The sequence below is a fragment of the Micrasema longulum genome, unplaced genomic scaffold, assembly GCF_059751315.1.
Source record: "Micrasema longulum isolate JH-2025_06_02 unplaced genomic scaffold, ASM5975131v1 h1tg001643l, whole genome shotgun sequence".
In the NCBI taxonomy this organism is placed as follows: domain Eukaryota; kingdom Metazoa; phylum Arthropoda; class Insecta; order Trichoptera; family Brachycentridae; genus Micrasema; species Micrasema longulum.
In genome coordinates this window covers 122,686-148,023 of record NW_028278822.1, presented here as the reverse complement: position 1 = coordinate 148,023, position 25,338 = coordinate 122,686, and the positions used below count along the sequence as shown (strand labels likewise).

General features: G+C 33.1%; 2 protein-coding genes and 1 long non-coding RNA gene across 11 annotated transcripts in view; 1 reads left to right on the top strand and 2 right to left on the bottom strand.

The window, feature by feature from the left end:
* Positions 1–1,327: 1,327 nt before the first annotated feature.
* Prosalpha5 (proteasome alpha5 subunit) lies at positions 1,328–7,333 on the bottom strand. Its single transcript, XM_088237101.1, has 5 exons — positions 7,242–7,333; positions 6,700–6,956; positions 4,271–4,449; positions 2,669–2,781; positions 1,328–1,600 (listed from the first exon to the last, which is right to left on the bottom strand). The coding sequence occupies exons 2-5, from the start codon at positions 6,954–6,956 to the stop codon at positions 1,418–1,420; spliced, it is 732 nt and encodes a 243-aa protein (XP_088093227.1). The 5' UTR covers positions 7,242–7,333; the 3' UTR covers positions 1,328–1,417.
* A 1,238-nt stretch (positions 7,334–8,571) lies between these two features.
* LOC148274464 (protein lingerer-like) overlaps positions 8,572–25,338 on the top strand; it is a 51,519-nt gene continuing 34,752 nt past the window's right edge. For 6 of the 9 annotated variants that reach the window (XM_088237099.1, XM_088237098.1, XM_088237096.1 and 3 more), the window contains exons 1-10: positions 8,572–8,636; positions 15,026–15,163; positions 16,591–16,761; positions 17,782–17,932; positions 19,244–19,453; positions 20,181–20,362; positions 21,810–21,920; positions 22,937–23,060; positions 24,308–24,399; positions 24,595–24,741. In XM_088237099.1, the coding sequence (XP_088093225.1) occupies positions 15,062–15,163; positions 16,591–16,761; positions 17,782–17,932; positions 19,244–19,453; positions 20,181–20,362; positions 21,810–21,920; positions 22,937–23,060; positions 24,308–24,399; positions 24,595–24,741 (1,290 nt within the window). In that variant the 5' untranslated portion in view covers positions 8,572–8,636; positions 15,026–15,061. The other 3 variants (XM_088237092.1, XM_088237093.1, XM_088237094.1) reach the window with 3 other exon arrangements.
* On the bottom strand, positions 8,613–15,026 carry LOC148274465 (uncharacterized). Its single transcript, XR_015824296.1, has 2 exons — positions 12,991–15,026; positions 8,613–11,134 (listed from the first exon to the last, which is right to left on the bottom strand). It is a non-coding gene; the product is annotated as an uncharacterized LOC148274465 (long non-coding RNA).

The following is a 25,338-nucleotide window of genomic DNA, read 5'->3' as shown; positions in this document are numbered from 1 at the left end:
TAAATTTTCAGATTTTTCTCTACCTAAACCGAGAAACGAATTTTTCACAAATTTATTTAATTGAATCCGGAGCATGGTTTTGCAATGTCCGGGTAACATATTGAATGGAGAGCATTTTTCTGTATGTTCCAAAAACCTTACGACTTTGGGGACTTAAGCTGTTTAGTCTTCCTGCTTGCAGAACCAGCCTACTAGGTAATGCCAGCAGTAGGAAGACCAATCTCTTTACTCAACCGTATCTCTTCAAATATCGGCATTACATTTCATGTTACTTAAAGAAAGTTCAAAGAGGATATCTTCATTTTACTCTAATTAGAGGCTATTTTTATTTTACCATTTTTTACATTAAAATTGTATTGTTAATTTTTCTCATGTTATGTATGCCTTGAAGTACACATTTTGTAATATGCACAAGAATATAGAATTAATAAAATTATTATCTGGAGGTAGATGCAGTTGACAAAAGGCACAATTTCATTGACTACGTCGCTCCAAATGCACTGTCACAAACAAACGCAGGAAAAAGTTTCTTCTAAGGTTTTACAAACCAGTACTTCCGGGTATTCTGCTCAGCGTACAATATATGAAACATTAAAAAGGTCATTTTTTAATATGTGGTTTATTTTGCACTTCATGCAAATTATGCTTTATCAACCAAAATCGCCGCCAACAACCCACAAAGAACGGCATTTCAATAAAAAATAATTTCTATGCTCTCAAAATTTTAACGAAAAAATGCCAGAGTTTCTAAATTATTAATCCCTCTTTATGGAATAAACTACTTAAGTGTACAACCTACTTATCAATTTCTGATTATTCATTTTATAAAAAAAAAACATTGTCATTACTACCTTATCTGCACGTATGGTGGTGCAAAGGTCACTACACTGGTATTCCAACTACACCATATCAGCATATTTGTAATGTATATTACTTATTTTATGAACACAAGCTAAGCAGTCTTATGCTTCGGACGCCCGTTCAAGGACCATGAAGCATTTCAATAAAAAAAACCTAATCAATAAAGATTTTTTATGTTAACTTTGCCAGAAATTGGACCCTCGAACTCAGACATGGTAGGAAAACACACTAACCAGTACATGAGGCAGACTAATCTCCACCTGATTTCCTTTTTTTGGATTTTAACCTCGGAGCAGCCACCGAGTGGAAAACATTTGTCCAGTGTTCTGGATCAATTTCACACACAGAATTTTATTTTTTATCCTACCTTGACATAAGAAAAAATATTCGTAAAGGAAAAGGGGTGTATTAACGCGGACAAAAGATGAGGATTTGAAAATGACAAGGAAAATAATTAACGTGGCTAATAAACAATATTTTTTTATTAAAATGAATATATATATTCGCCGTGAAGTAAAAAAATCAATCCTTAACCTAAAGCAAGTCAAGCGACAAGTTAAGGAATGTCCTTAATAACCTCAGTAAGCTGTTCCTTGGTGAACATGTGGAACAAGTTATCGGGAGTAAGAGTGGCAACTTCCACATTAAATTCTGATAGTTTTTCTTCCATCACCTGCTTGAGGATAGTAAGAGCCGATGTTATGGCCTCTTTGAGAGTCAATGACTTATGGTACACTTCCTGAAATGAAAAATATTTGTTAAATAATATTGTTACATTACAAGCAATATATAACACGAGTCTAAGAGTCGCTAAAAGATAAGTTTAAAGAGATTCACATATTAAAGCAGACAATGACAGGTCATAAACTTGTTATATACATAATATTTTGGAATAATATGTGCTTTCAACAACTCTCGTTTAACTCTTATGTGCCTTATTGATTTTCACTAGAACTTTTCTGGACTCCTCTGATCGAACCCTGAAGCGGATTTAGAACCCACTAGTCGCCACTTTCAGCCGACAGTACTTTGAGGAGTTCTTTATACCTACAGGCTGCCAACGTCTATCACAGCTCACAGTAGAAATACCATTGTGGGGACTAGGGAGTGAGAGACGAGGATGTGTTGTTGTCTATGGCCGCAGTGCCCAATGGACTTATATAAGGGCGCGTATCACATCACTAGCCCTTCTCTGTCTTCACCAGCATTCAAATTCACTTTAAAGTTTTTTTTTTTTTTTTATTATAAAAAGAAATATTTGCGTTCTTATGATTTACCCAAATATTTAATTTTGAGGGCCATTTTTAACGAGTTGTAAATAACTCACTATTAGAAAATGGGAATCAAGTTGGGGCAGAGTGGGATTCGAACCACAGACCTTTGGTTCGTGAGTCCGAGACACTAGCCACAGGACCACAACCTGGTTATTCTTTGTTTAATTTCTGTATTTTCGTGTGTAATAAACCAAAAATTGAAAGTAACTTAAAATATTTTATTTCATTATTCCTTGAGGTTAAATCCGTTAAATCCATTCAATCATATGTTTTACATGAACTAACGAATAACTACTATCTAGTAGAGTATAATAATATACCTCTACACCAGCATTTTTCCATGAATATAGTCTTACAAACCTTTACTACAAGGCAGAAATGTGTCTTGTACACATTCTAATGAAATAATCAAATGCATCAGATTATTTACTTTGTTGGATGTACCAGTGAGGATGCATTGGTTTGCAAAAAGATCTACGTAAAGCTGTTCCAGTTTAAAATAATTTTGCTAAAAATATAAGTAAGTAAATGACCTGCAGACTCTGTTGAGCTCCTTCACTTCCTGAGCCGATGGCTTTAGCTGAAAACTGGACATAGGTACCACTGGGGTCCATGTGGTACAATTGGGGACCTTTCTCGTCAATACCTACAAGTAAAAGAAACAAATATTATTTTACTGTCCATGATATTATCAGGATATTATCCATGGCTCTATCCCACTGAGTTTCTACAGGGTATGCTTGGTTACAACAGTTTAACGACCACAATGTATGTGAATCGAACTACGCATTTCTTTCAATTGTTGCACAGTATTGTCGACGACCCTTAAATTACGCAGAGTCAACATAGACTGTTCCTCATTCCAATATACAGGACCAATCTGCCAATGGTTATGCCTGTTGGTAGGGCTATCTTTATGTTGAACAATATCACTTTGGACATTGCTATTTTTCACATATCTGTGGGAGTTTTTCAAAGCAAACTTGCTTTTTTAAAATTTTCCAAAGATATTTTATTTGGGAAACCAACAGTTCTACATACATATTTATAGTAAACAAACAGATAAGGTGTATAAACTCAGAATCAATAACAGATTTCCACAAAGTATACAAAGTTAGTAAAGAAAATGTATTATATAAATACGTACCTATAAGTTTATACACATAAAAAAGTTATTTTGATATATTATACCCATACCGAATTTTCATTTTATTATATGTATGAATTAAAATGTAATATCTATAAATAAATCAATTGAAATTTGAAAATTTAAATTAAAACAAATAAATGTTAAGAGATCTTGTGTGGTTTGCTTGTTAGCCCAGGGTATATTATGGGTTTGTATCATTTTGGACGAATTAAAGGCACGAAGAACTCTGTCATTATCTAGAACACTGTTATTTATATATTATGCACTTAAAATATATTAAAGGTTTTATTAAGGGGTGCATCGATACGCGCTTCTACCGATAGATATAGAAAAGTATCCATGAAAAATCATACAATTCAAAATGTGAACATGCACAAAACGTTTGTAGTGTTCACACATTAAAAATGGGCATAGTGATCACTCTAAAACACTCCAGCGCTACTACTGCAGTGTGGTCTTATCACCCTAGAAAAGTATCGACAATATCGATACCGATAAGGGCAGTGAAAAGGTGTAAACTGTAAGTAAGACAAAAAATGAAGCTACTTGCATATATTTGACTGACTAAAAAGATACATAAAAGTAAAATATTTTTTAAAATTCAACTTTCAAATGGTAATCATTAAAATTAACATTAATAAGATGCGCTTCTGAGAAGATTATTTTCCAGAATAAGAAACAGATATTTTTCATTTTTTAATGTAAACAACAGTTTTAAAATATATAAAATTCAATATTAGGTAACCATTTCAATATTTATTTCATTATCTCTAAACATCTAACTTGGATTATTTACTACGTTGGATATTAGGTAACCATGCAGTTGGGTTGGTTTGCAACGAGATCTACATAAAGCGTTCCAGTTTAATTTAATGTAGCTAAAAATATACGCAAGTGAATGACCTGCAGACTCAGATTAATAAACTGGACAACTGGTCAAAACATGAATTTCTAGTTATGGCCACTTGTTTATATTAGAGCTCACCAGCAAACAAGATGGCCACTCCGAATGGACGCGACATGGCAGTACCGCTATCTTCGTCGCTGTCTCCAAACTGGATGGCCAGATTGCTGACGGCCTGGGCACATGACTCCACGGTCATGCGCTCGTTGTACACGAACCAGTGGTTCTGGCACTCTACTCGTGCCCTCTCGATAAGCGTTCTGAAATCATCAAGAAAACTCAATTAAGACGAGTAATACGTTCAATCGAGTAACATCTCTGAAGCAACTTGTCAAAAAGAATAATGGAGGAAAAACTATGGCGGCCAACAAACGGAGAGGCATTAACATCTGTTTTACTATAGATGGTAGTGTGATAAAAGGGATAGAACAGGTTCTTCTTGCAATGCCTTATCAGGTCCCCCCGACGTTGACGATCACTGCAGTGAAAGCATTTTGGTCCTGAGCTAATCTGAGGCCTTGTTGGATGTACTCGCCATAATGATTCCTGGGAAAAGATAACCAGAGGGGTTTCCCGTTGCTTTCTCTGGTAGAACAGGTTACCCGGTTTAAATATTTAACATGCTGGTTAAATGACGAGTGGAATCCGAATTCCGAGTTAAAGACCAGAATCGAGATTGCGAGATCAACCTTCTACAAAATGCAGAAACTCTTGTGCAGTTGTGAAAATTGAGGCCTTCGAACAATGGTTGTGCAGAAGAATGCTGCGAATCTCAGACTGGTCGTCTCTCCAATGAAGCGATTTTAAGCATCCTAAGAGAGGGATTTATTAACCACTTTAATAACATATTTCACAATGAGAAGTATGCCCTTCTCCAACTTTTATGAAAGAAATGATAGAGGGCAGCCGGAGTATAGGATGTAAAAGAGCATCATGACTCAGAAATCTTGGCCAGTAGTTAGGTGTGCTGGATGTATCGGCGTTGATTAGAATGGCCCAGGATCACGAAGAGTTCAGGATGATGGTCGCCAACCTCCAGCAAGAGCGGTAAAGAAAGAAGAAGAATACATACTGTTTTGTGGATGCACAAATAGATGTCATCCTTGTCTATTGTTGGATTATGACCAGGAGTGAGCGGTGACTTTCCAAATAGGTAAGCTACAGAATGAGGAACTTCAGCCCTAAAGGAAATTGGATACAAAAAATGTTTTCTTGAGCGCGGTAAAAATTAGAGCATTAAATTGTACGGCAGTTTCTTGAAAATGTACAAAAAAAACAAAATAATTTAATAAAAACTAACTACTTTGAACGACGTCTCTAGTTCATATGAATCAACCAATGATAAGAGAGCTGTGAAATATACCCGGTTCACTTACTGTAAACGGACCAATTGGCAGATCCGACAGAGAATAAGCGGAAGAGAACTTATGACATCACATGTAGAGTAATTTCAAAAATACAAAACTCTTAAATATCATAGCATTGATAATACAATACATAATTCATTTTGAGTTTTTTTGGCTTAGTTTAATAGTCTATTAACAAATAATAAAAAAATTAAAAACCACTGAACTTCCTCAATTTTTTTGTGAATACACCAACTACCATTTTACACGGTGTATATGTTCCATGCAATACTGGAAAAAATAATGGTGGTTAGGTTTACTGTATAAGAATCAATTCAGGGCGCCAAAAAATAGATTTTTATTATTATTTATTTGTTCTAACTTTATTTTCAAAATTTACTATTAAAAAATGGTAACAAAGATATTTACTATCCAGCAATAGATCCTTCTGCATAACTCTCTACGCCTACTGAGTAATAGGTACGAGCAAGAGGTGTAGGAAAGTTCTCAAATGAGTAAATAGTATTAATGTTACACGTTAAATTATTTAAAAAATTGCTTTGTGTTATTTAATTAATGTGTTACTATACAAACTCTAGGAAGTTTTAATGGGGAAGTTCAGTGTCTTTTTTTTGTTAATAGACTATTAAACTAAGCCAAAAAAAATTATTTTTTTACATATATTATAAGCGCTATGATTTTTTAAAGTTTTGTATTTCTGAAATAACTACGCGTGTGACGTCAGGGGTTGTCCTCTGTTAGTTCTTCCCATTGGTCCATTTACGGCAAGCCAACCGGATATCCTTCACAGCTGTCACATCATTGGTTGGTTCATATCAACCAGTGACGTCAATCAAAGCAGTGCGTTTTAATTTAAAAAGTTTTTTTTTTTTGTACATTTTCAAGAAACTTCGCAGTAAGATTTAATGCTCTAATTTTTACCGCGCGTAATAAAACATTTTTTGTATCCAATTTCCCGTAGGGCTTAAGTTCCTCATTGCACGGCAAAGTTTCTCTAATATGTATAAAAATAAATAGGAAAAATAATTGTAATAAAGAAAAGTTTTGGTGCTACAAAGTTCCGTGCGGTCGGATCTGATTTGGTCAGTCGTGCTTAGAGGGTTACTACTGTGTTTAATTGAGGATATAAAAGGGATACCTTACCTGGAATCAGCCATCAGCCCTGAAACAGCGCACCCAATATGGTTGTCCACTTGCACAATCTTTTCTATAGTAGTAGGTTCCATCAAAGGTGATGTGATTCTCTTTTCTACTGCCAACACAACTCCTTCGGAAGTTGCTATTCCTATAGCTGTAGAACCGAGCTTAATAGCCTCAATGGCATATTCTACTTGAAATAGGCGACCTTCTGGACTGAAGGTGTTTACACCACGATCGTATTCCGAGCGAGTCAAAAACATCTGAAAATGAGTTGTCAAAATATAATATTATAATTTGGTAAGTCTCCATTGGTTGGTTATTGTGGAAATAAAACAAGCAAATGCAAAACATATTAAAAGTTCCATTAAAGCATAATAATAATTCAATTATTTTATAAAAACAGCCGCAATAAATGTATATAATATTGATTGTTTATTCTAGGTTATGAAAAGTAAAACTAAATGACAAAGGAAAGGGACATGGATTTTATTTTAACAGAGTTTAACAAGTTATTTACAAGCCATTTTTAATAATACAAATAATACCTTTAAGTAGTTATTCAAAAAATAATAGACAGGATGATTAGCGGAAAACTTCAATGATGCCGGAGAATTCCAATTCGAGTCTTCTTCTTTTATTTTATAATTATGGCATAGATTTTAGAATTTACGAAGTTATTCTTTTAGTACCTACTTTCGTGTCAACGTTTTTAGAAAATTTATTATTCTTGATTTTTTTTTTATTTGGAACCGAGCTTTTCTAACAATAAATCAAAAAACCGTATTTCAAATCCATTTTTTTTTATTCAAATTAAATTTGATAAATAGTTTATAGGTTTATTCGAAAAGTAAATAAAAACGAGATTGACTCCTTTCTTTTGAAAATAAACCTCTTTTGCTGACAATGCTTTGTCATAATGATAATTCATTTGATATTTTTCCAGCTGCCGAAAAATGTCTGACTATTCTATTTGATATTATAAAATTAAGTTACGTCAAAAAATAATTTGAAAATTAAATTAACATTATGTAGTGAACGCCTAAAGATATTGATAGAAGAAAAAAAATATTTATATAGTCTTTAACAAATGGTGTATTTTCTTTCGCATTTTATAATCAAGGGGGAGATGAAAATATTGATAGATTGCTATTTTCTTATAATTACCAAATCGTGAAAAAAAAATTATTTTGTAGGTAGGTATTCTGCCAGTTGGCGAGTTTATTATTATCAATAAATTTCTTTCATTTCCATCTGATAACATAAAATTAAGTTTTACCAACAAATTAGTATGAAACAAAATCAATATTGTGTAGTGAAAAACACACGGAGACATTGGTAAAAAATTGTGTCGTTTATGTTTCAAAGATAACGTGATATTTGTACATGTAATCATGTTAGGTAAAAAATATCGATGGATTGTGTTGTTTTTAATAAAGTACGGAACCATGTTCTCTTTTCTTTACATTATTATTATGCAAATGTTTTATTCTGTTTTTCTTTATATCAACTGCTTGATTTTATAATTTTTTTACATAATATTTCAATTTCAATTTTTAGTGATACAATGTTATTTTACGAAATTGGCTGTGAAATATTGATACCTACTAGTCTAAACGTCGGTGTTGTGAAATATATTCTGGTATTTTTTAAATGTCTTTAAAAGTTAAACATCAATGGATAGTATTAATTTGTTAATGTGTAAAATTATAAATTTATTGGTAAAAAGCCACAATACAGAGGAAAAAAGAAATAAATCCGTTTTATTTTCCCACAGAAACATTATTTTTAAACGGTCTGTTTAGCTACCGCTGAAAATTTATTCGCTATGTTGCTATGTTCAAGTTACTGACATCCAATCATATTCTTCTATTCTTTAGCCATTTTGTGAGTAAAATTTCTGGTCACGTGACTAGACTGCGTTTTGAGAGCGCATTCAGCAGGTATGGTTATTTTTGATTAAAATTGTAGTGTTTATTGTTTTGTATCGAAAAACGAGTCTAGTTTTGCGGGTAATAAAGCTAAGTATTTATACGTTGCGGTTAGTGTGAAATTTGAGAAATTGTGGCCGTAAATGTTCCGTTTTTGTCATCGTTATTAAGTTGTCATTATGATTCCACGGTTGCGTTAAGAATGGCGTCCCTCCACATGGTGCCGCTGAGGTCAAGTCTAATGAGAAAAATAAAATGAAAATGGCATTGCAGAATCCTCAATACCCCCAGAAATTATGTGATTAGATTGCTACGTCAAATTGCAACAGCGTACTTTATATAATCACGTAACTCGGCCGTGAAAAGAGTGTTGCCGCATTTTCTTCCCCCGTCTCGTCATGATTCATTGTTTGATTTCCTCTTAAAATCTTTTAAAGTATATTTTATAAAGCCCAAATATTTGTAGATTCTCACCACTTGCCTATTAAATTACCATTTTTAAAACGGTTTTCTCACTATATCATTGTCTGTTGAGTTTTCTGTCTGATCTGACATACCGCGATAATTGTTGATAACTGTGAATTCCAAATATTACCTTGACTTTTTGTTTTATAAATGGTTTTGTGATTTCGTACCTTTAATATTCAGTGTTTTCGTTCCACGTTCTTTTTCGATCGTCACATATCTCTATAAATATTTGCGGTTTTACTTTCGCGAATCATAGTAACGCGCAATTCCTTTCTTTGCTTATCGTTCGTAAAATTGTAAACAAAATATATTTTCATCATATTAAAAAAAAAAATTAAGTCCCCCGATTTTTATCGATTTTATTTTACATAAACCATAAAACTACGTAATAATTTGGAAAATACTTCGAAAAATTTGCATGGCAGTTAGCTTTTATTTTATTTTTAATTTAATCAATTTCATAAAGAAGTTTTATTGATTTTACTTCTTCTTACATTTGATTATGGTAAGCCACTTATTATTACTATTACTACTACCATCACCTCATTTCCCTGCTAGGGTAGGCAGATATGATGGATTACCATACACATCTATCCTGACATACATTCCTAGCTTCTTCCACATTCATACGTTTTGTCACACATGCCTTTCAGTTCTGTCTGCTTTTGACCTGACAAGACTTAAGATTTTGGTTTATCTGATCATGCCACGGTTTCCTTGCTCGTTCTCGTAAGCAGAAATTGAGGAAGACCGAGAAAGACATGGTATGACCAAATCCAAAAAATATTTGAAGATGGACACGTCAAAAGTCGGAATAATCGGCACGCGTGCATGAGAAGATGTAGGAATGCGAGGAAGCGAGATCTGTATGTAAAGACAGAGTGATATAGCGTTCTATTCTCTGCCTACCCTTACGGAGAAACAGCGTGATAGTTTGTTTGTTTTTATGTACATTACAAAGTATACATTTCAGGACGTACATAACACAGCAAAAATTAACAATGCAATTTGAATGTGAAAAATGGTAAAATAAAATTACCCAGTATCATCATCCACACACAGTGGTGAATAGGGTACTGCATTGCAAATTTGATCATGTGTTACATGAAGGTAAGGTGATCAGTCTTACACTTCAGGTGCCATTCTAGCAATGAAATATTGCAGTTTAAACAACCTTAAAATCAATACTTCATGTCCACTCTGTCAGGAATCGAACCTGGGACGAATGCGCCAACTGTTACACTACGAGATGGATTAATCTCAACTCTATTTCCTCCTCAGAATTTTTATCTGAGACCAACCATCGAGTCGAAAACACTCGTCCAAGATTCTGATTCAATTTCACACCCGGACTGTGTTCTGCCTCCGCCCAGGCACAATAAAAATGACTGATATGCATTTGAATAATTATGTCATAATGGGTTGCGTCAAGAGGAAATGCAGTCTCGCTTTTCTTCATACAATCGTATTCCTATATCTTCTCCCTAGATAATGGCACTATAGCAAAGATGTTTATACACACTAAAGATATTTACCATTGGCGTGTCCTTATTGTTATGTCTTTTTTTTTTGATAAATTGATTTTTTTTCGGTAATAACCAACCAAAAACCCTTAAAAGAACCTAGTTTTATTTGCTGTTAGACGTACGAAGTACAAATAAGATTAAAAAAATTGAAAAGCACAAGGTACCAATACAGAAAATTTCATTCTGAAACAAAATCGGCTCAGTTTCGAGGTGCGGAAAACGGGACAATGAAACCTTGATTTTTTCGATTTTAGCTAGGCATAATCAGTCCGACGTGCTTTTGTCTTTTTCGCATAGTATCGTGAACGCATTTGCGAGAAAGTGACAGAAAAACAATTTTCAAATATATAAGTTACTAAGTAAAAATACTTATTCCTAATACCTAATCATCAAAATTGTCTGGCAATGCATCCTACCATTACTGTGTCAAATGATGTTTTTTTCTCAATGTATCGAAAAAAAACCTTACATCAAAAGGAACCGTGTTTCCTTAAATTCATACAGCAAAAGTTCCCCCTCAAATCAAAATGGAATACTAATTACTTTTTGATTGTTTACAAAGAAAATTGTTTTAACTTTGAAAATTTCGTATTGGTTTTTACTTTTGTAATTATTTTTTGGAAATTTTGTTTTGATCAATCACGCAACATTGTTGTACAAAAGGTCATGTTTTTTGTTAACATTTTCTCTCATTAAATTCTGTTTTTTCTTGTTACATAAGGAAATTGTACAAATTTTACGTACTGATTTATTTTTTCTGAACATTTTACTTCACTCGTATAACAGAATGAGGGAGTTCAGTGTTTTTTTATTATTTGTTAATAGACTATCAAACTAACCAAAAAAAAAAAAAATTATGCATCGTATTATCAGCCCTATGATATTTCAAAGTTTTTTAATTTTTAAATTACTCCGCCTGTGACACCACAAGTTCTAGTCGGTGAGTTCTGCTAATTGTTATGTTGGCTTACCAGAAAACAAGAAATCTATCACAACATTCTTATCATTGGTCGATTCTTAAGAGGAAAGACAGTCTGACCCTTCTTCATACAAACGTAATCCTCTATTTTCTCCCTGGGCTATGGCACTAAAGCAATGTTTTTTTTTACACCCTTTTATTTTTTACCGTTGGTATGCCTATTTATCAAAATACCTATTCTATACATTTCATTTTGCTTGTTTGATCAATTGTTTCTTATGGGAGCTAGGATCATTCAAAAACTCATAAAAAGCGCCCAGTTTTATCTGACATCTTCAGACATACGGTACGTGTACAAAGATGATGAATAACTTTAAAAAGAAAAAAAAACATCGAAATTGGTCTAGTTTGTACGGAAAACGGGACAGCGATTCGATTTCAGTTGGCCAAAATCAGTCTGTCGTGTAGTTTTCTTTTTCGCACTGTATCAGAGAGGCATCTACGAGAGAGTGACAGAAAGACAATATCCAAATACCTATTTGCCAAAATTCTTATCTACTGTCTTTCCTCTTAAAAACTTTTGACATAGTTCATTTTTATTATTTTTTTTGTATGTTTTTGAGTAACTTTGTCATGCAATTAAATCCTCTATTTTTTACCGCGTATAAGAACACGTTTTTTATATGCAATTTCTCATAGCACTTAAGTTCCTTTTTACCTAGATATAAATAATTTGAATGAAAATGAATGCAGAAATTTATTAACATGATTTAGTAGTAGTTTGTACAGAGCGAATGAATCTATAGGGATTTAAAAAATTGTAACTAAGGTTAAAAATATATTCAATGGTTGAGTGTGGATTTTTATAGTATTTTTTATTTATTCATATTTTTTCTCTTTCAAGCTATAATTAATAACAAAAATAATATGACCTCACTGGGGTTACCCGTGCCGAGGTCACTTAACAATATATGTACTGAAATGAAATATTTTTACATCTGAGAATAAACAAATAAGATTAACCTTATAAACAGAGTTAATTAATTATTAATTCGAGATATCTATCAATGTATAAAAAACATGTTTTCATTTCAATTTTTCGGATTTAAAAATGAGTACAGTACATAAGAAACGGCTCGCAGTTGGCGTCACATCACTTTGACTTCACATGTCATGCCCGCCGAGTGCGTATGTGGATAAGTATGGTGCGGTAATGTAATATGTGCCGTTTGTCCCATAGGCTGCTAAACATGCATATTTTAAACCATTGTAAAAAATTTATCCCACGCTGCATGAAAAAAAAAAAAACCAATGTACTTTTTTGCTTATATAAAAATAATTATAATAAAAAAACTTGGAAAGACCCCATTGCTCCAACTTCACAACGAATTTATTCATTCGAAAGAAAATAGTTTGGAAACAAATGAATTTAATTGCAGATCATAAGACTCACTTTTTTAAAACTAATTTAACTAAAAAATTGGGGTCCAATGCGTTTTATCATCCACAAAATACGGTACAGATAGACCAACAGGCTGGCGTGTTCATTCCAATGCAAATGGACCAATAGAAATATAGCTTCAACTTCATACCGTATCATTTTTTCGAATGGCGGATCTCTGGTCATGTCTCATTCTAAAATCCTTTTCTTATAATCTGTAATATTGAAATGCAAGACTTATCAGATAACTGATTCTTTTGTTTTTATAACAGTAATTAATTGTTTATTTACTTTTTAGCTGGTATTGTATTTGCAATACAAATTTAATACAAAGTCATCTGTCTTATCTATGATTCATATTTCATTGGAGAATAATTTTATCTACAAATATTATTATGCTATATTTGAAATGTCTCCATGTAAAGATAGCGAGTATTGAGAATGTTTTTTTGTCTACTCCGTCTTTTGTCTATCAATAAACAAAAGAATTTCACAGCTGTGTGATTGGCACATATATTATAATGAACTTATTTATATTAATAGATACTTTAATGGGTATTGATAACTTTTTTGTGAAGGGAATATGAATGAAATTCTACACATTTATAGGGCTTACTATCTGTTACTGTCTTGTTTAAGTAATCACTTTATTTCATTTAACATATTTATACATTGGCGGGATTATTGCCAAATGGCAATTACTTCCATCCAACAAATAAAATAAAATATGTTATTTATGTCATTTTAGTTTCAAAACATATGTGAGAAAAACAACATTTGATACAAAAATAGATCTAGCAATATGTGTACTTGCTACTCAATAGATGTTGCTACTGCGCCAGTCACAATACGCAAGGGTGGGCACGTAGCCACTCGGAACGGGGCGACCGGTGCAAGGTGCTGAAGGTGGATCACTCGGACGGCACTCGGATTTAGTACCCCCTAGCGATAGGACGTGTATTATTATAATAAACGCAATCTCTACAACCACTATCATTTCTTTGGCTACATTAAGTTATTACAATAAATGAATTAATTTCGATACTAGTCTTCAATGTGAAATGGGAATAGAGAGGAAAAGAGGAGAGATTACGTAAGAGAAAGATGTTTCTTCAGGGGTGATTTGAACACGGCTACTTTTGTAGATTTTGATAGTGGATGGGAGATGATTCCACAGTTGAGACGCATGGACACTATATAAAAAAAAAAAATTAAGTAGGCTTATATTACAGTACATAGTATATAAAGTAATAATTGCACTAATTTTGCTGACATATCTATTTACATCATTTTACAGTACACTTAACATTTCTTTTTGAATTCTTTCAAACTTTTTTCATTCTTCATTCTTCATACATTTTCAAACCTTTATACCCAATACAATTTTAAGATTCTGTTTTTTTTTTTATGGCAGCCTTATTCTATCCTTATTTCTAGTAATATAATTATGAAATAATTTTTTAACATTCTTAGCAAATGAATGTGTATGTAGCAAAAACATTACTTAAAAATTAAATTATTTTTCCATCAGTCAAGATTGTCGAAGAAAAGAAAATGGACATTTCGTTAGTGTTGCCAGGGTAGTACATTTTTTTACCCTACTTTGCTCATCTAATGAGAGAACTAATGAAAATTGGACCTCGGATTAAACAACTATGTGGTGGACATTATCTTTCAAACATCAAATATTATTTAACATGATATAAAAATATCCGTTTTATGTAAAATAAATTTAAGTAAAATTGTTTTATATTAAAAGTTCATTAATTCAATTATTCTTATTAAATGACTTATCTACTCTGTTGTGTCAATCAATATTTCCGCGTGCACAATAAAATTTTAGATAAATAAACAGATAGCTTTTTTTTTTTTACCTTACATTTGTGTTATGATTATATTTTTTCCCATCGTGCAACATTACGCGGCGACATCACGAATGCGCGCGGCGAAAGTGGGGAAATTTTATTATTCTTAATTCTATGCCTGTTCATAATCTCGCACTTCTATCTAATGTCCTCTCAATAATGTTTGATCAATTTTGTTTCAGCTAGTGTTGTAAATAGTGGCTGTAAATATTGTAAAGATGAGTTTGGGGGCGCGAGCTTCCAGCAAAGGGGGCACAAAAATTGGTGGACCGGGAGCCAAGCACAATCACATTTCCCACAAGAACACAGATAAAACACAGGTATGCCCTACCATTAATTTATCTGTCTAGCACCTAAATTGTATATTGACTCCCCTCGGGTGATGTGATAGGGCACTGCATTAGTACACCAATCAGTCTTACGCTTCAGGTACAAGTCCAGGGACTATAAAATATTCTGGTGTGAAAACATCATTTTTAAATAAATATTTCACATCGAACCCAAGACCTCTCGCATGGTAGGCAAACGCGCTGACCATTACACCACGAGGCCGACAGCAAATATGACAACACAACTTTTTAGTTACGTCTAAGGAGTGATTTATTTGACACGAAAAATCATTTGTATCTGGCCCGTTCATATTTTTTTAAATATAATGCTTGCATATAAATCAACATAATTATATAAAATCAGCTTTAAAACTAAAAAAAAACTAAAATAAACCTAATTATTAACGACGTTCTTACAAGGTTACATCATTTTGCAAAAACTTTAGAGATGGGACAAATTGATCGAATAAAAAAATTATTAGTTTGATGTTCATAAAAAAAATTAGAAATGTCTTATTTTTTGGTGAACAATTATGTTAAACACACTATAATAGGCTTGTTTTTTCGTTTTTTATATCAATTTTCGGAGTTTCAACAGAGTTTCATGATTGCATGAAATAACTGATAAAATCGATTTGATCAGTGATTTCCCATCACCAATGAAATTAGTTTGACAGTTGTCATTCTAATCAAGCTATATTTTAAGGACTATAGAGTTTATTATTTTCTGTCTTTGTGTCCATACAATCATTCTTTCCAAATATTTCTAAAAAAAATTCGTAGGCACCTCAAATTCACTGTTAAAAATATGGTGTTTTTGTGAAAACAGCAACGAGGAACTTCAGCCCTACTGGAAATTGGACAGAAAAACGCGATAAAATTTAGAGCATTAAATTGCATTGCAAGTTTCTTAATAATGTAAAAAAAAAAAAAAAATATTTTAATAAAACGCACTACTTTGAACGATGTCACTGGTGCATATGAACCAACCAATGATATGAGACCTGTGAAGGACATCCAGTTTGCTTACCTTAAACAAACCAATTGGGACAGCTAACAGAGAAGAACCTCTGACGTCACACACGGAGTTATTTCAGAAATACAAAACTTTAAAAATCATAGCACTGATGAAAAAACCACTGAACTTCCCCATTGTCCACATTAATTTTTATGAATGAACAAAAATCCTATACTGAGCATTTCTACCACTATGTAGTGCCATATCATTCATTGTTTGACAGTTCAAATGTGTTCTGGATATTATTTTATCTAGGTTTTTAGCAGTGTAAACTGAATATTTTTACATATGTAAATATGGAGAGTTTAACTACTGTACAAGGTTTTAAAATAAACGCTATTTTTATTAAAATATATTTTCAAATTAGCAATTATTTTTTCAAATTAATATTTATTTGCAGAGAACCTTGTGGCCAGATGCTTCAGATGACGCTAGGTTCAAGCAGAAGGTGCAGCACCTGATGGAGATGTCCCACCGTTCTGAGGAAGAGGTCTGCCTTGCACTGCACGACTGCGACGATGACCTGGCAAAGGCTTGCGATATGCTGTTCGAGGAGCCCGGCGGATCACAGGTAAGGTGCATCGCTTGACCGAGATCCGATTCCACTGTCAGTCCGGAAAGACTTAAGTCAGTGCAAATTCCTTATTGTGCAGTACCGATCGTTTTCTATTTTATAATGCTTAATTTACTCCTCATTGTGTAATGCTGATCACTCTCCTCATTCATTGTATAATGCTGATTGTTATTCTCCTTATATAATACGATTTAGGGCTTTCCAAAAATGAATAGTATAATTACATTACTTTACACATTGTTAAATGAATGATAAAAAAAAGAAGAATTTTAGACAGTGTTATTTTGAAACCGTGTATAATGAGGTTCCAGTGTATATAAATTTTTCTTTAACTCTTTTTGTTTTTTTACAATATACAGAAGAGGTAAAATAGAGTATTTAAAAAATAAAGGATAATTACATAGCAATTAAATACATATTAACAGTAAAAATAGTTAACAAAAATCCCACAAAGGCATGGCCTGTTCGTGGGTATACAACAAAATGTTAATGAATTTTTGCTCCTATAATAAATAGACAGCTATAATATTTATGTGTAACACAAGAAAAAGAAAATAAAATATTCTGTAAAAGATTATATGCTATTTTTTATAGTAATTAAAAAATATTTAAAAAACATAAAAATATTCCTTATTATCAAATGGCAACAAAATATATCATAGAAAAAAAGAGTTCATATCTTTAGGTTGAATCAAGGTGTTTTTTAAAAGAAGGAAAATTTTGAAATTTTGGGATCAATGAAATGTTATCAGTAAAAAAATAATAAAAAAATTGTCTCTGTGCGAGCCTCGTTTTACAATGTGGTATTTCTAACACGCGATTCCTTCTTTAACTTGATCTATTTGAATTACTTGTACATAAATTTTGGTTCCTAAATATATATTTTAAACATTGAAAACAATTTATTTGTCTTATATCTAAAAGTTTAGCTTCTTGGAACAATTTTCATCTTAGATTCCTCTTCACTTACGACCTGAATCTCAATGTGTAATGCAATTTGGTTTATGTAATCCGCAGGGCCAATGGCAGACAAAAGAAAGGAAAAAGAAGAAGGTTGTGCCAGCGCCGAATGCACCCGGTGCAGGAGAGACTGAGGACTGGGGGGAGGGGCCGGTGGCTGTGCCGGCTCCCTCGCAGCCACGGGAGCCCCGCAACGGTCCACGGGGTTGTAAGTATTCCCATATACTTTTATTCTTTATTCTCCATCATTAACTCATTAAATAAATATGAAACAGAACTTGTATGTAAATCTCGTAAATCCACAAATGATCAAAAATTATATTTTGGCGTTTTCTGTTAGGATTTCAAATAATCTATGCGTGTGTGTGTGTACAACTTGTATATCCATACGGTGGTGTTGCATTATTTTTTTAAATAATCGAAAAAAAAATTTTTGCTGAGACTGTTTTTACTCTCCCCTGAAAATAAGTTGGTTTGAGATTTATGAGTTTTACAAGTTAGCCTGATGGATGATATGCTTCGTACATGCTTATAATATACAGTAAAACTTTAAATTATCTGTATTAATGAGTGCCAGATTTTATTGCCTTTGAAATAATACATCCAATTGGAATCACATTAAAAGCTCACTCAAACATGTCCATTAAAGTTAATTGCACAATTTAATTCAAATTAAATCATCTTCTTTTTTTTCCTGATAACGATCCGGTTATTTGGCAATCCGTGGAGGACTGGAGTTTGGATTAACAGATTTCTGCTGTAATATTTATTTAACGTTGCTACCCCTCTAATGTTTAGAAAGGGAGTTTCTTTAGCAATTGTTAAAACCAGTAGTATAATATAATAGAATGCATGGCCGGGGCCCATCCGATGAGAAGTTACATTTATCTTCAAAGTAAAATTAAGTTTTCTGTATGAAAAGGAGAATATGTATACATTTTTTTTTCTAAACGTGTTAATATAAAGTAAAATCAATATTTATGTACAAAATGAATGTATAACATTATTTTTTGGTATGTGTATTTTTGTACATACACAAATCTGGATTTCTCCCGAGGGGGAGTAGGTATATATTTTTTATTAATATCCCTACAGAGATGAGGTAGAATTTTTTCAAAAATTCTTTCTTTTATTTTAGAATTCTTTCTTTGAAAAAATTCTACCTCATCTCTGTAGGGATATTAATAAAAAATGAATGTATATTTGAATGAAAATTTATAGTATCTTCGTCGGTAACTTGTAATTGAACATGTTTAGAAGAATAAATTTAAGCTTATTCTATTTTTCATACAGAAAACTTAATTTTACTTTGTAGATAACATTGAAGATAAAGGTTAACATCTCATTGTAATACAGGCTCATGATGACGATCCTTTTGTTATACTATTTTTCTATTTATTTGGTAAATTACTTTATTGGCTTTTATGTTTACATTGATATTTTATCAAAATTGTATTGCTTTTTGTTTCCCTAACAAACAAAATATATAAAAAATAATTCCTCATTTTGTCTCTCCTAGACCGAGGAAGAGGAGAGGCAGACGAGGGCGATCCCCACTCGGGCCGTGGAGCGCGGCGGGGCAGGGGCGGCGCGCGAGGGGGCCGCGGCGGCGGTCGCGGCGGCGGGCGAGGGGGCGGCGGGGGCCGTGGGGCGCCCCCTCGCGGTGCCCCGCGCGGCCCGCCCCGCGCCCCCGCCCCACAGGAGGAGAATTGGGACTCACCGACAAACGGTAAATACGAATCTCAAAGTGTAAAAAAAATTGATGTCTGTTAAATATATGTAAAGGTTTAATTACTATATTTATTAAAAATTACACACTTCCTCCCAAGAGAAACAAAACACTAATATTAGAGTTTCTGGACACTCTATCCTGATTATGCAAAAACAATAACAGGTTTTATTCTCCATTCACGCGGCGTTATGCGGCAAAAACACAAAAAACGTTAATTGGGGGGGGGAATATTTGAATAAGAATGTATGTAAAAAAATTGACCTTTACATCCCAGCGTAAAAAGTGGGAAAATTTAAAATTGATAACGTAAAAACGAGGTTTTACTTAATAACTGACTCAAGTATCAAATGATGATATAATTTGTATTAAAGTGAAAAAATAAAAATTAAACCCCTCTGATGTAAAGTTGAGATAAATCACATGCGTCGTTGTTCTACGACCAGGACAATATTTTATTTAACATGAACGGAGTGTTCCACTAATAAAGTTTGAATTCTTCTTTTTGCTCTCCTGTAAAATTGATTATTCATTAATGAGCTCGTTTTAGCCTTGCACCCTCCAATTGTTTCGATGGATAATTATACTTCTCACTAATATTTAATCTGCCTAGGGTTTCATTTCTCTCTACGTATTAAATTTATTTGTAGATATAATGATCCGTGTCCCGTGTTAAATTAAGCCGTCAAAATATTGATTTAACCCTTCAATTATGATTGAATTCCAGATAACTGGGGTGACTCATTTCCTCCCACAGAAGACTGGGATAATGAAGAGTGGTCGGGTTCCACCAAAGTGTTCACTCCCAGTTCGGTACCGGGCGCCGTACCAGGTGAGGAGGGAACGGAACAGGAGACTAATCAGCTCTCCTCTCCACCGCACCAAGAGAACCACACCGCACTCCTTCAGGTATTCAATATAACCCATTTACAAACTTTTTCCTTTACAAAACGGCAGCAATAATATTTTAGAGAAGGAAATACGGAATTCAAAACATTTACAGGAGTTATGACCTTTATTGGCTGGTTTCAATAGCTACACTGAGTAACATTCACCATTTTTCCTCTGTTTAAACATCCGTATTTCTTCAATCTTTCCACCTGATGATTTATGTGAGGTTAACGAGCTGAAACCTTTATTGATATGGGTGAGACCAGCTGATCCAAGTAGTATAAAAATTTAAAAAACATTTTCAGGCGTTGCTTAGTCGGTGAAATGATTCAGTCAGATGAATCCCGAAAGCCGAGGTTCGAACTCCACGCTACTACAACTAAGTTTCCATTTTCTAATTGTGATTTATTTAAAACTCGTTAAATATGGCCCCAAAATGAAAATATTTAGGTGAATCATAGGAACGCAAATATTTCTTTAAAAAAAAAATACTGGCATGGAAACATTCAAATTCAAATTATTTATTTGCAAAGTAACATAACAAATAACAAAGGATTTAAGACTTTAAATTGGAACTTTATATCAAACCAAGAATCCTTGAGCAATGGTTCGACATTATTAAGGTATAATACTCTCTAATAGCAAGAGTATTTGCCTCTTAAACATAGTTTCACTAATGTGAAAGATGTCGATCTCCAAAGTGATAATGTTCAGCTGCTTGACTGCTCTTTCAATCGGCATGACCAGAGGCAGGTTGGTTCTGGAAACCGGGAGGTAAAACAGTCTGTGCTGACGCTGTCGGGGATAGCCATCAGGAACATAAAAATTGATACCCTCTAAAATGGCCGAGTTATCGATGAAACCCCTTAACAGTCTGAAAAAATGGGTCAGTGTAGACCCATCCCTTCTAAGTTGCAAACTATTGGTCCCAAGCATACCCAAGAGGAACCCAGTGGGATGGAGCCACGGATAACTACCATATTCCCTCATGTAGAGATACCCCAGAAATTTTTTCTGAACCCTCTCCAACATGAGGGAGTATCTCGCTTCGTGCGGACTCCATATCACCGATGCACTTCTTAAGCCTCGAGCGAACCAACGAGTTGTACAAAATTCTAAATGTACGGGGATTCTCAAAAACCCTTCCAGTTCGGAGAATAAAAACATAAGCAGATGGCTAGATTTGCTCAAATACAAGCGTGTATTTATGTGGATAATAATTTCTTCATGCAATTTGATCTAAACAGCTATGTTTTTATGTAACCGTGATGCTTATTCAATGCCGCGTGGGCCTATTTTGTCATTTTAGAAGCTTTGCTATTTTGCTTGTATGGCAAACAGCGCAGAAGAAGGCAACATCTTTGCTTCAAAAAAATAATCCACATGTTTAGCGAGAATCTTACCCATTACACCATATTTGATTATTGATAAATGCTATGGCTGGTAATAATCTTTTGGTTTTCAGGATAATGGGGAATATCACATAAAGCAGGCACTCGTAGGAGGGGAACCCCCCACTCCAGCACAGGACCCAGCTGTATACGGATACAGCAACTCCACACATCATGTGCCAAAGGTAACTAACAACGTAACTCGTAAAACTTTTTACCCGTATTGAATTTCAGAGCACTGGAAAAATATTGATCTTTAAAATATTTTTTTTTTTTTTTTTAAAAGAAATATTAGCGTTCTTATAATTTACACAAATATTTCAATTTTGGTAGCCATTTTCAACGAGTTGTAAATAACTCACGATTAGAAAATGGAAATCAAGTTGGGGTAGAGTGGGGTTTGAACCTTGGGCCTCTGGCCCGTGAGTCCACAATACTAGCCACGGGACCACAACCCGATTTATTTTTATAAAATATTTATATAAATTTATTGCATCAGCATATATGTATTATTTATTTGTATGGAATTTATATGGCATTAAAGCATTTAACAATAATATGGATTGTCATCTGGTTAGGTTAGTCTCCATCTAACATGGTTCAGCCCATTTAAAAACAGATTTTTTGTGACTAAAATTATAACCTGTTTTATATCAATACTGAAAGACGGTTATTAATAAAATAAATGCTTTTTTGTTTAAAAAGAACGCATAACTAATATAACCCAAGTATCAAAGGAAATAAGATTATGTAGTTAATAAAGTGACTCTTATGTAAAGTTGAAGAAATTCACATGCATTGAAATATTTGCATTCCTATGATTTACCCAAATATTTCAATTTTGGGGGCTATTTCCAATGAGTTGTAAATCATTCACTATTAAAAAATGGGAATTAAGTTGTGTAGGGTTTGAACATCGGACCTCTGATCCATAAATCCGTGACACTAGACACGGGACCACAACCCAGAAATGAATATGTAATCAACTTAATTTAATAATTAAATAATAAAAGAAATATAAATTATGATTATTAATAAATATATATGCATTGTAGATTCTTTAAAAATTCACATTTATTGCATGTGCAATTAAGAATACCACAAAAAATGCAATTTGTATAAACGTTTTTATGTTGTTTTTTTCTCCCTTCGTCTTATTTTAATAATTATTATTTCATCAAGTTATCCTTAATTGTTTCAGGCCCAGAGTCCAGTAGCAATGAGTGTCTCCGGTACTCTGTCAGCCGCCCAATCTCAGTACCTCTCCCAACTTACTCAGAAATCGGAGGCTTTGAAGCAGGATAGAAACTTACTTAACTCACAAGGTATTTTATCAATCAATTATAGCTCTTTATCTGTCACTGTTCAGTATGAATCATCCTCTCATATATATTTAGTCAGCCCATCCAATTTAAATGAAAGTAATACGAAGTATGTGTATAGATATAGGCACATTAGTAGACTGCTTATACAGTAAAACCTCGTTTTTACATTTCTCAATTTTACGTTTTCCCACTTTTTACCCTGAAATGTTCAGGACCCATTTTTCTTCATACATTATCATACAAATATTCCCCCCAATTAACATTTTTTATCACCCCGGTTTTACGCTTAAAAATTTTCGGAATTCATTTGATGTGTCAAAAAAGTAATGATGCCGCAGCCCGTACACCACCGCGTGTGCCACGCGGATGAAGAATAAAAACAGGCAAACAACTAATAAAGGATAAATTATTGTCTTAACCTTAATTCAAAGCAGGTGCAGTGTAATTGACCTTTTTGTTTAAATGTCTTCCTTTAGGGTTAGTCTTAGTTTTCATTTGAACAAAAACGTCATATTGACTTGTACAATTCATGATATACAGTTGACAAACGTTTAGAAACAATTAAGTTTTAATATCATTAAATTGCGATGTTAAAAACATAACAATAGAAATATTTAAAGTTATAAAAAAGATTGTTTAAAAAGTTGTCATAAAAGTGGAAATTTTGCCGCGATCTAAATGACAGTTGTTTTTAGTGATGCCATAGAAAAAAAGTGATACCGTAAAAATAAAATTTCCCAACACTTGTGGGAAAAATTATTTTATGCAAATTCAAAATTCTATTTTTGTTTTTTTTTATTTACTCGTAAAATAATTTTAACTTGCTGTTTTTAAATCTAATAAAAAAACAGAATTCATAATATTTAAAAAAATATAAAAATATTTTTAGTGAAATCATTGAAAATAGTTAAAAAATATTTACAATTTCCACTTATAACCATTTTTACAATTTCAAATCAATTTTATTTTCAAGTAATCCTATTTTTTCCATACATTTTTCATTTCCTCACTTTAGCATTTTCCTCAGTTTTACTCTTTTTTTTTTTCTTGCACCCTTGAAAAACGTAAAAAGGGATTTTTACTGTAATTTTTTTTTAAATTGTGGGAAAGTACTTAGAATATTTAAAAAGTAACAGGTTAATCAAATGAAATATTTAACAGAGATGTGAAAAATCATTTACTGGGCTTTGTCCGCTGTGTAACATTCAGCAAGTTTTAACATCTTTATTTCTTCAATTATTTTCCAGTGTACAGCACAAACTATGGTGTCTACGGACAGTCGGATATTTCTAGCCAGAGAAAACCCTTGCAAAGGGTACGAGTACCTCCTCCTTCTAAGGTAAGACCATTACACCGCCCAACAATTTATTTTTCTTATTTTTTTCACACATGTCACATAACACCTTTATCCTCTCATGTCTTCAACTATCAATTAAGTATTCAACATTTTCGGTCCGCAATAATAATTTTTGTTTCGTGATTTTAATTGCATTTGAATAAAATAAAGGTTCCTGAATGTTTTATTTCTCATTAGATTCCTAGCAGCGCTGTGGAGATGCCCGGGGAACAGTTGGGTGTGGGCTCAACTGGCCTACTGGACGTGCAGTTTGGAGCGTTGGACTTCAGCTCCGACACCTCCCCATTCCTCGCGGAGCCGACTGACACCTTCACCACCAACTCTGTGAGCTGCAGTCAGATTACTTTACCGCAATACTAAACATTTACAATTCTAATTTGGGGGAATATGGAAGTGAAGACATTTACAGGGCTGTAGGATTTTTCCTTGTCGATGCAGGGAGCTTTGACCCTAGTTGGTGATGGAAGAAAGCGATATTGATGCTTTATTACATGTTGAATATAATGTAGGATCGGTAAAGTAGGTGCAGTGTAATTGACCATTTTGTTTGTGTCTAATTTGGTGTTTTACTAAATAGTGACTTGCAGTTGACGCATGTTTAAGAAGAATAAAGTCTTTACATCAATAAATTACAATGCAGAAAGTTTTAAAAAATGGCAATAAAAATATTATTTGATGTTATACACACATAATGTGAAAAGAAGATAGTTTAAACAGTTATCATAAAAGTGTGAAACAGTCTGCGATGTAAATGACAGTTGTAATTTTGTGGTGCCATACTAAAAAAAGTGATACCATATTAGGGAAAAAATCGTTATATGCATTTTATGCAAATTCAAATTTTTATTTTCGTGTTTTGAGGTTAAGTACATAGATAAAATTATTTATGCATGTATTTTTTTTTTAATTCAATAAAAAATA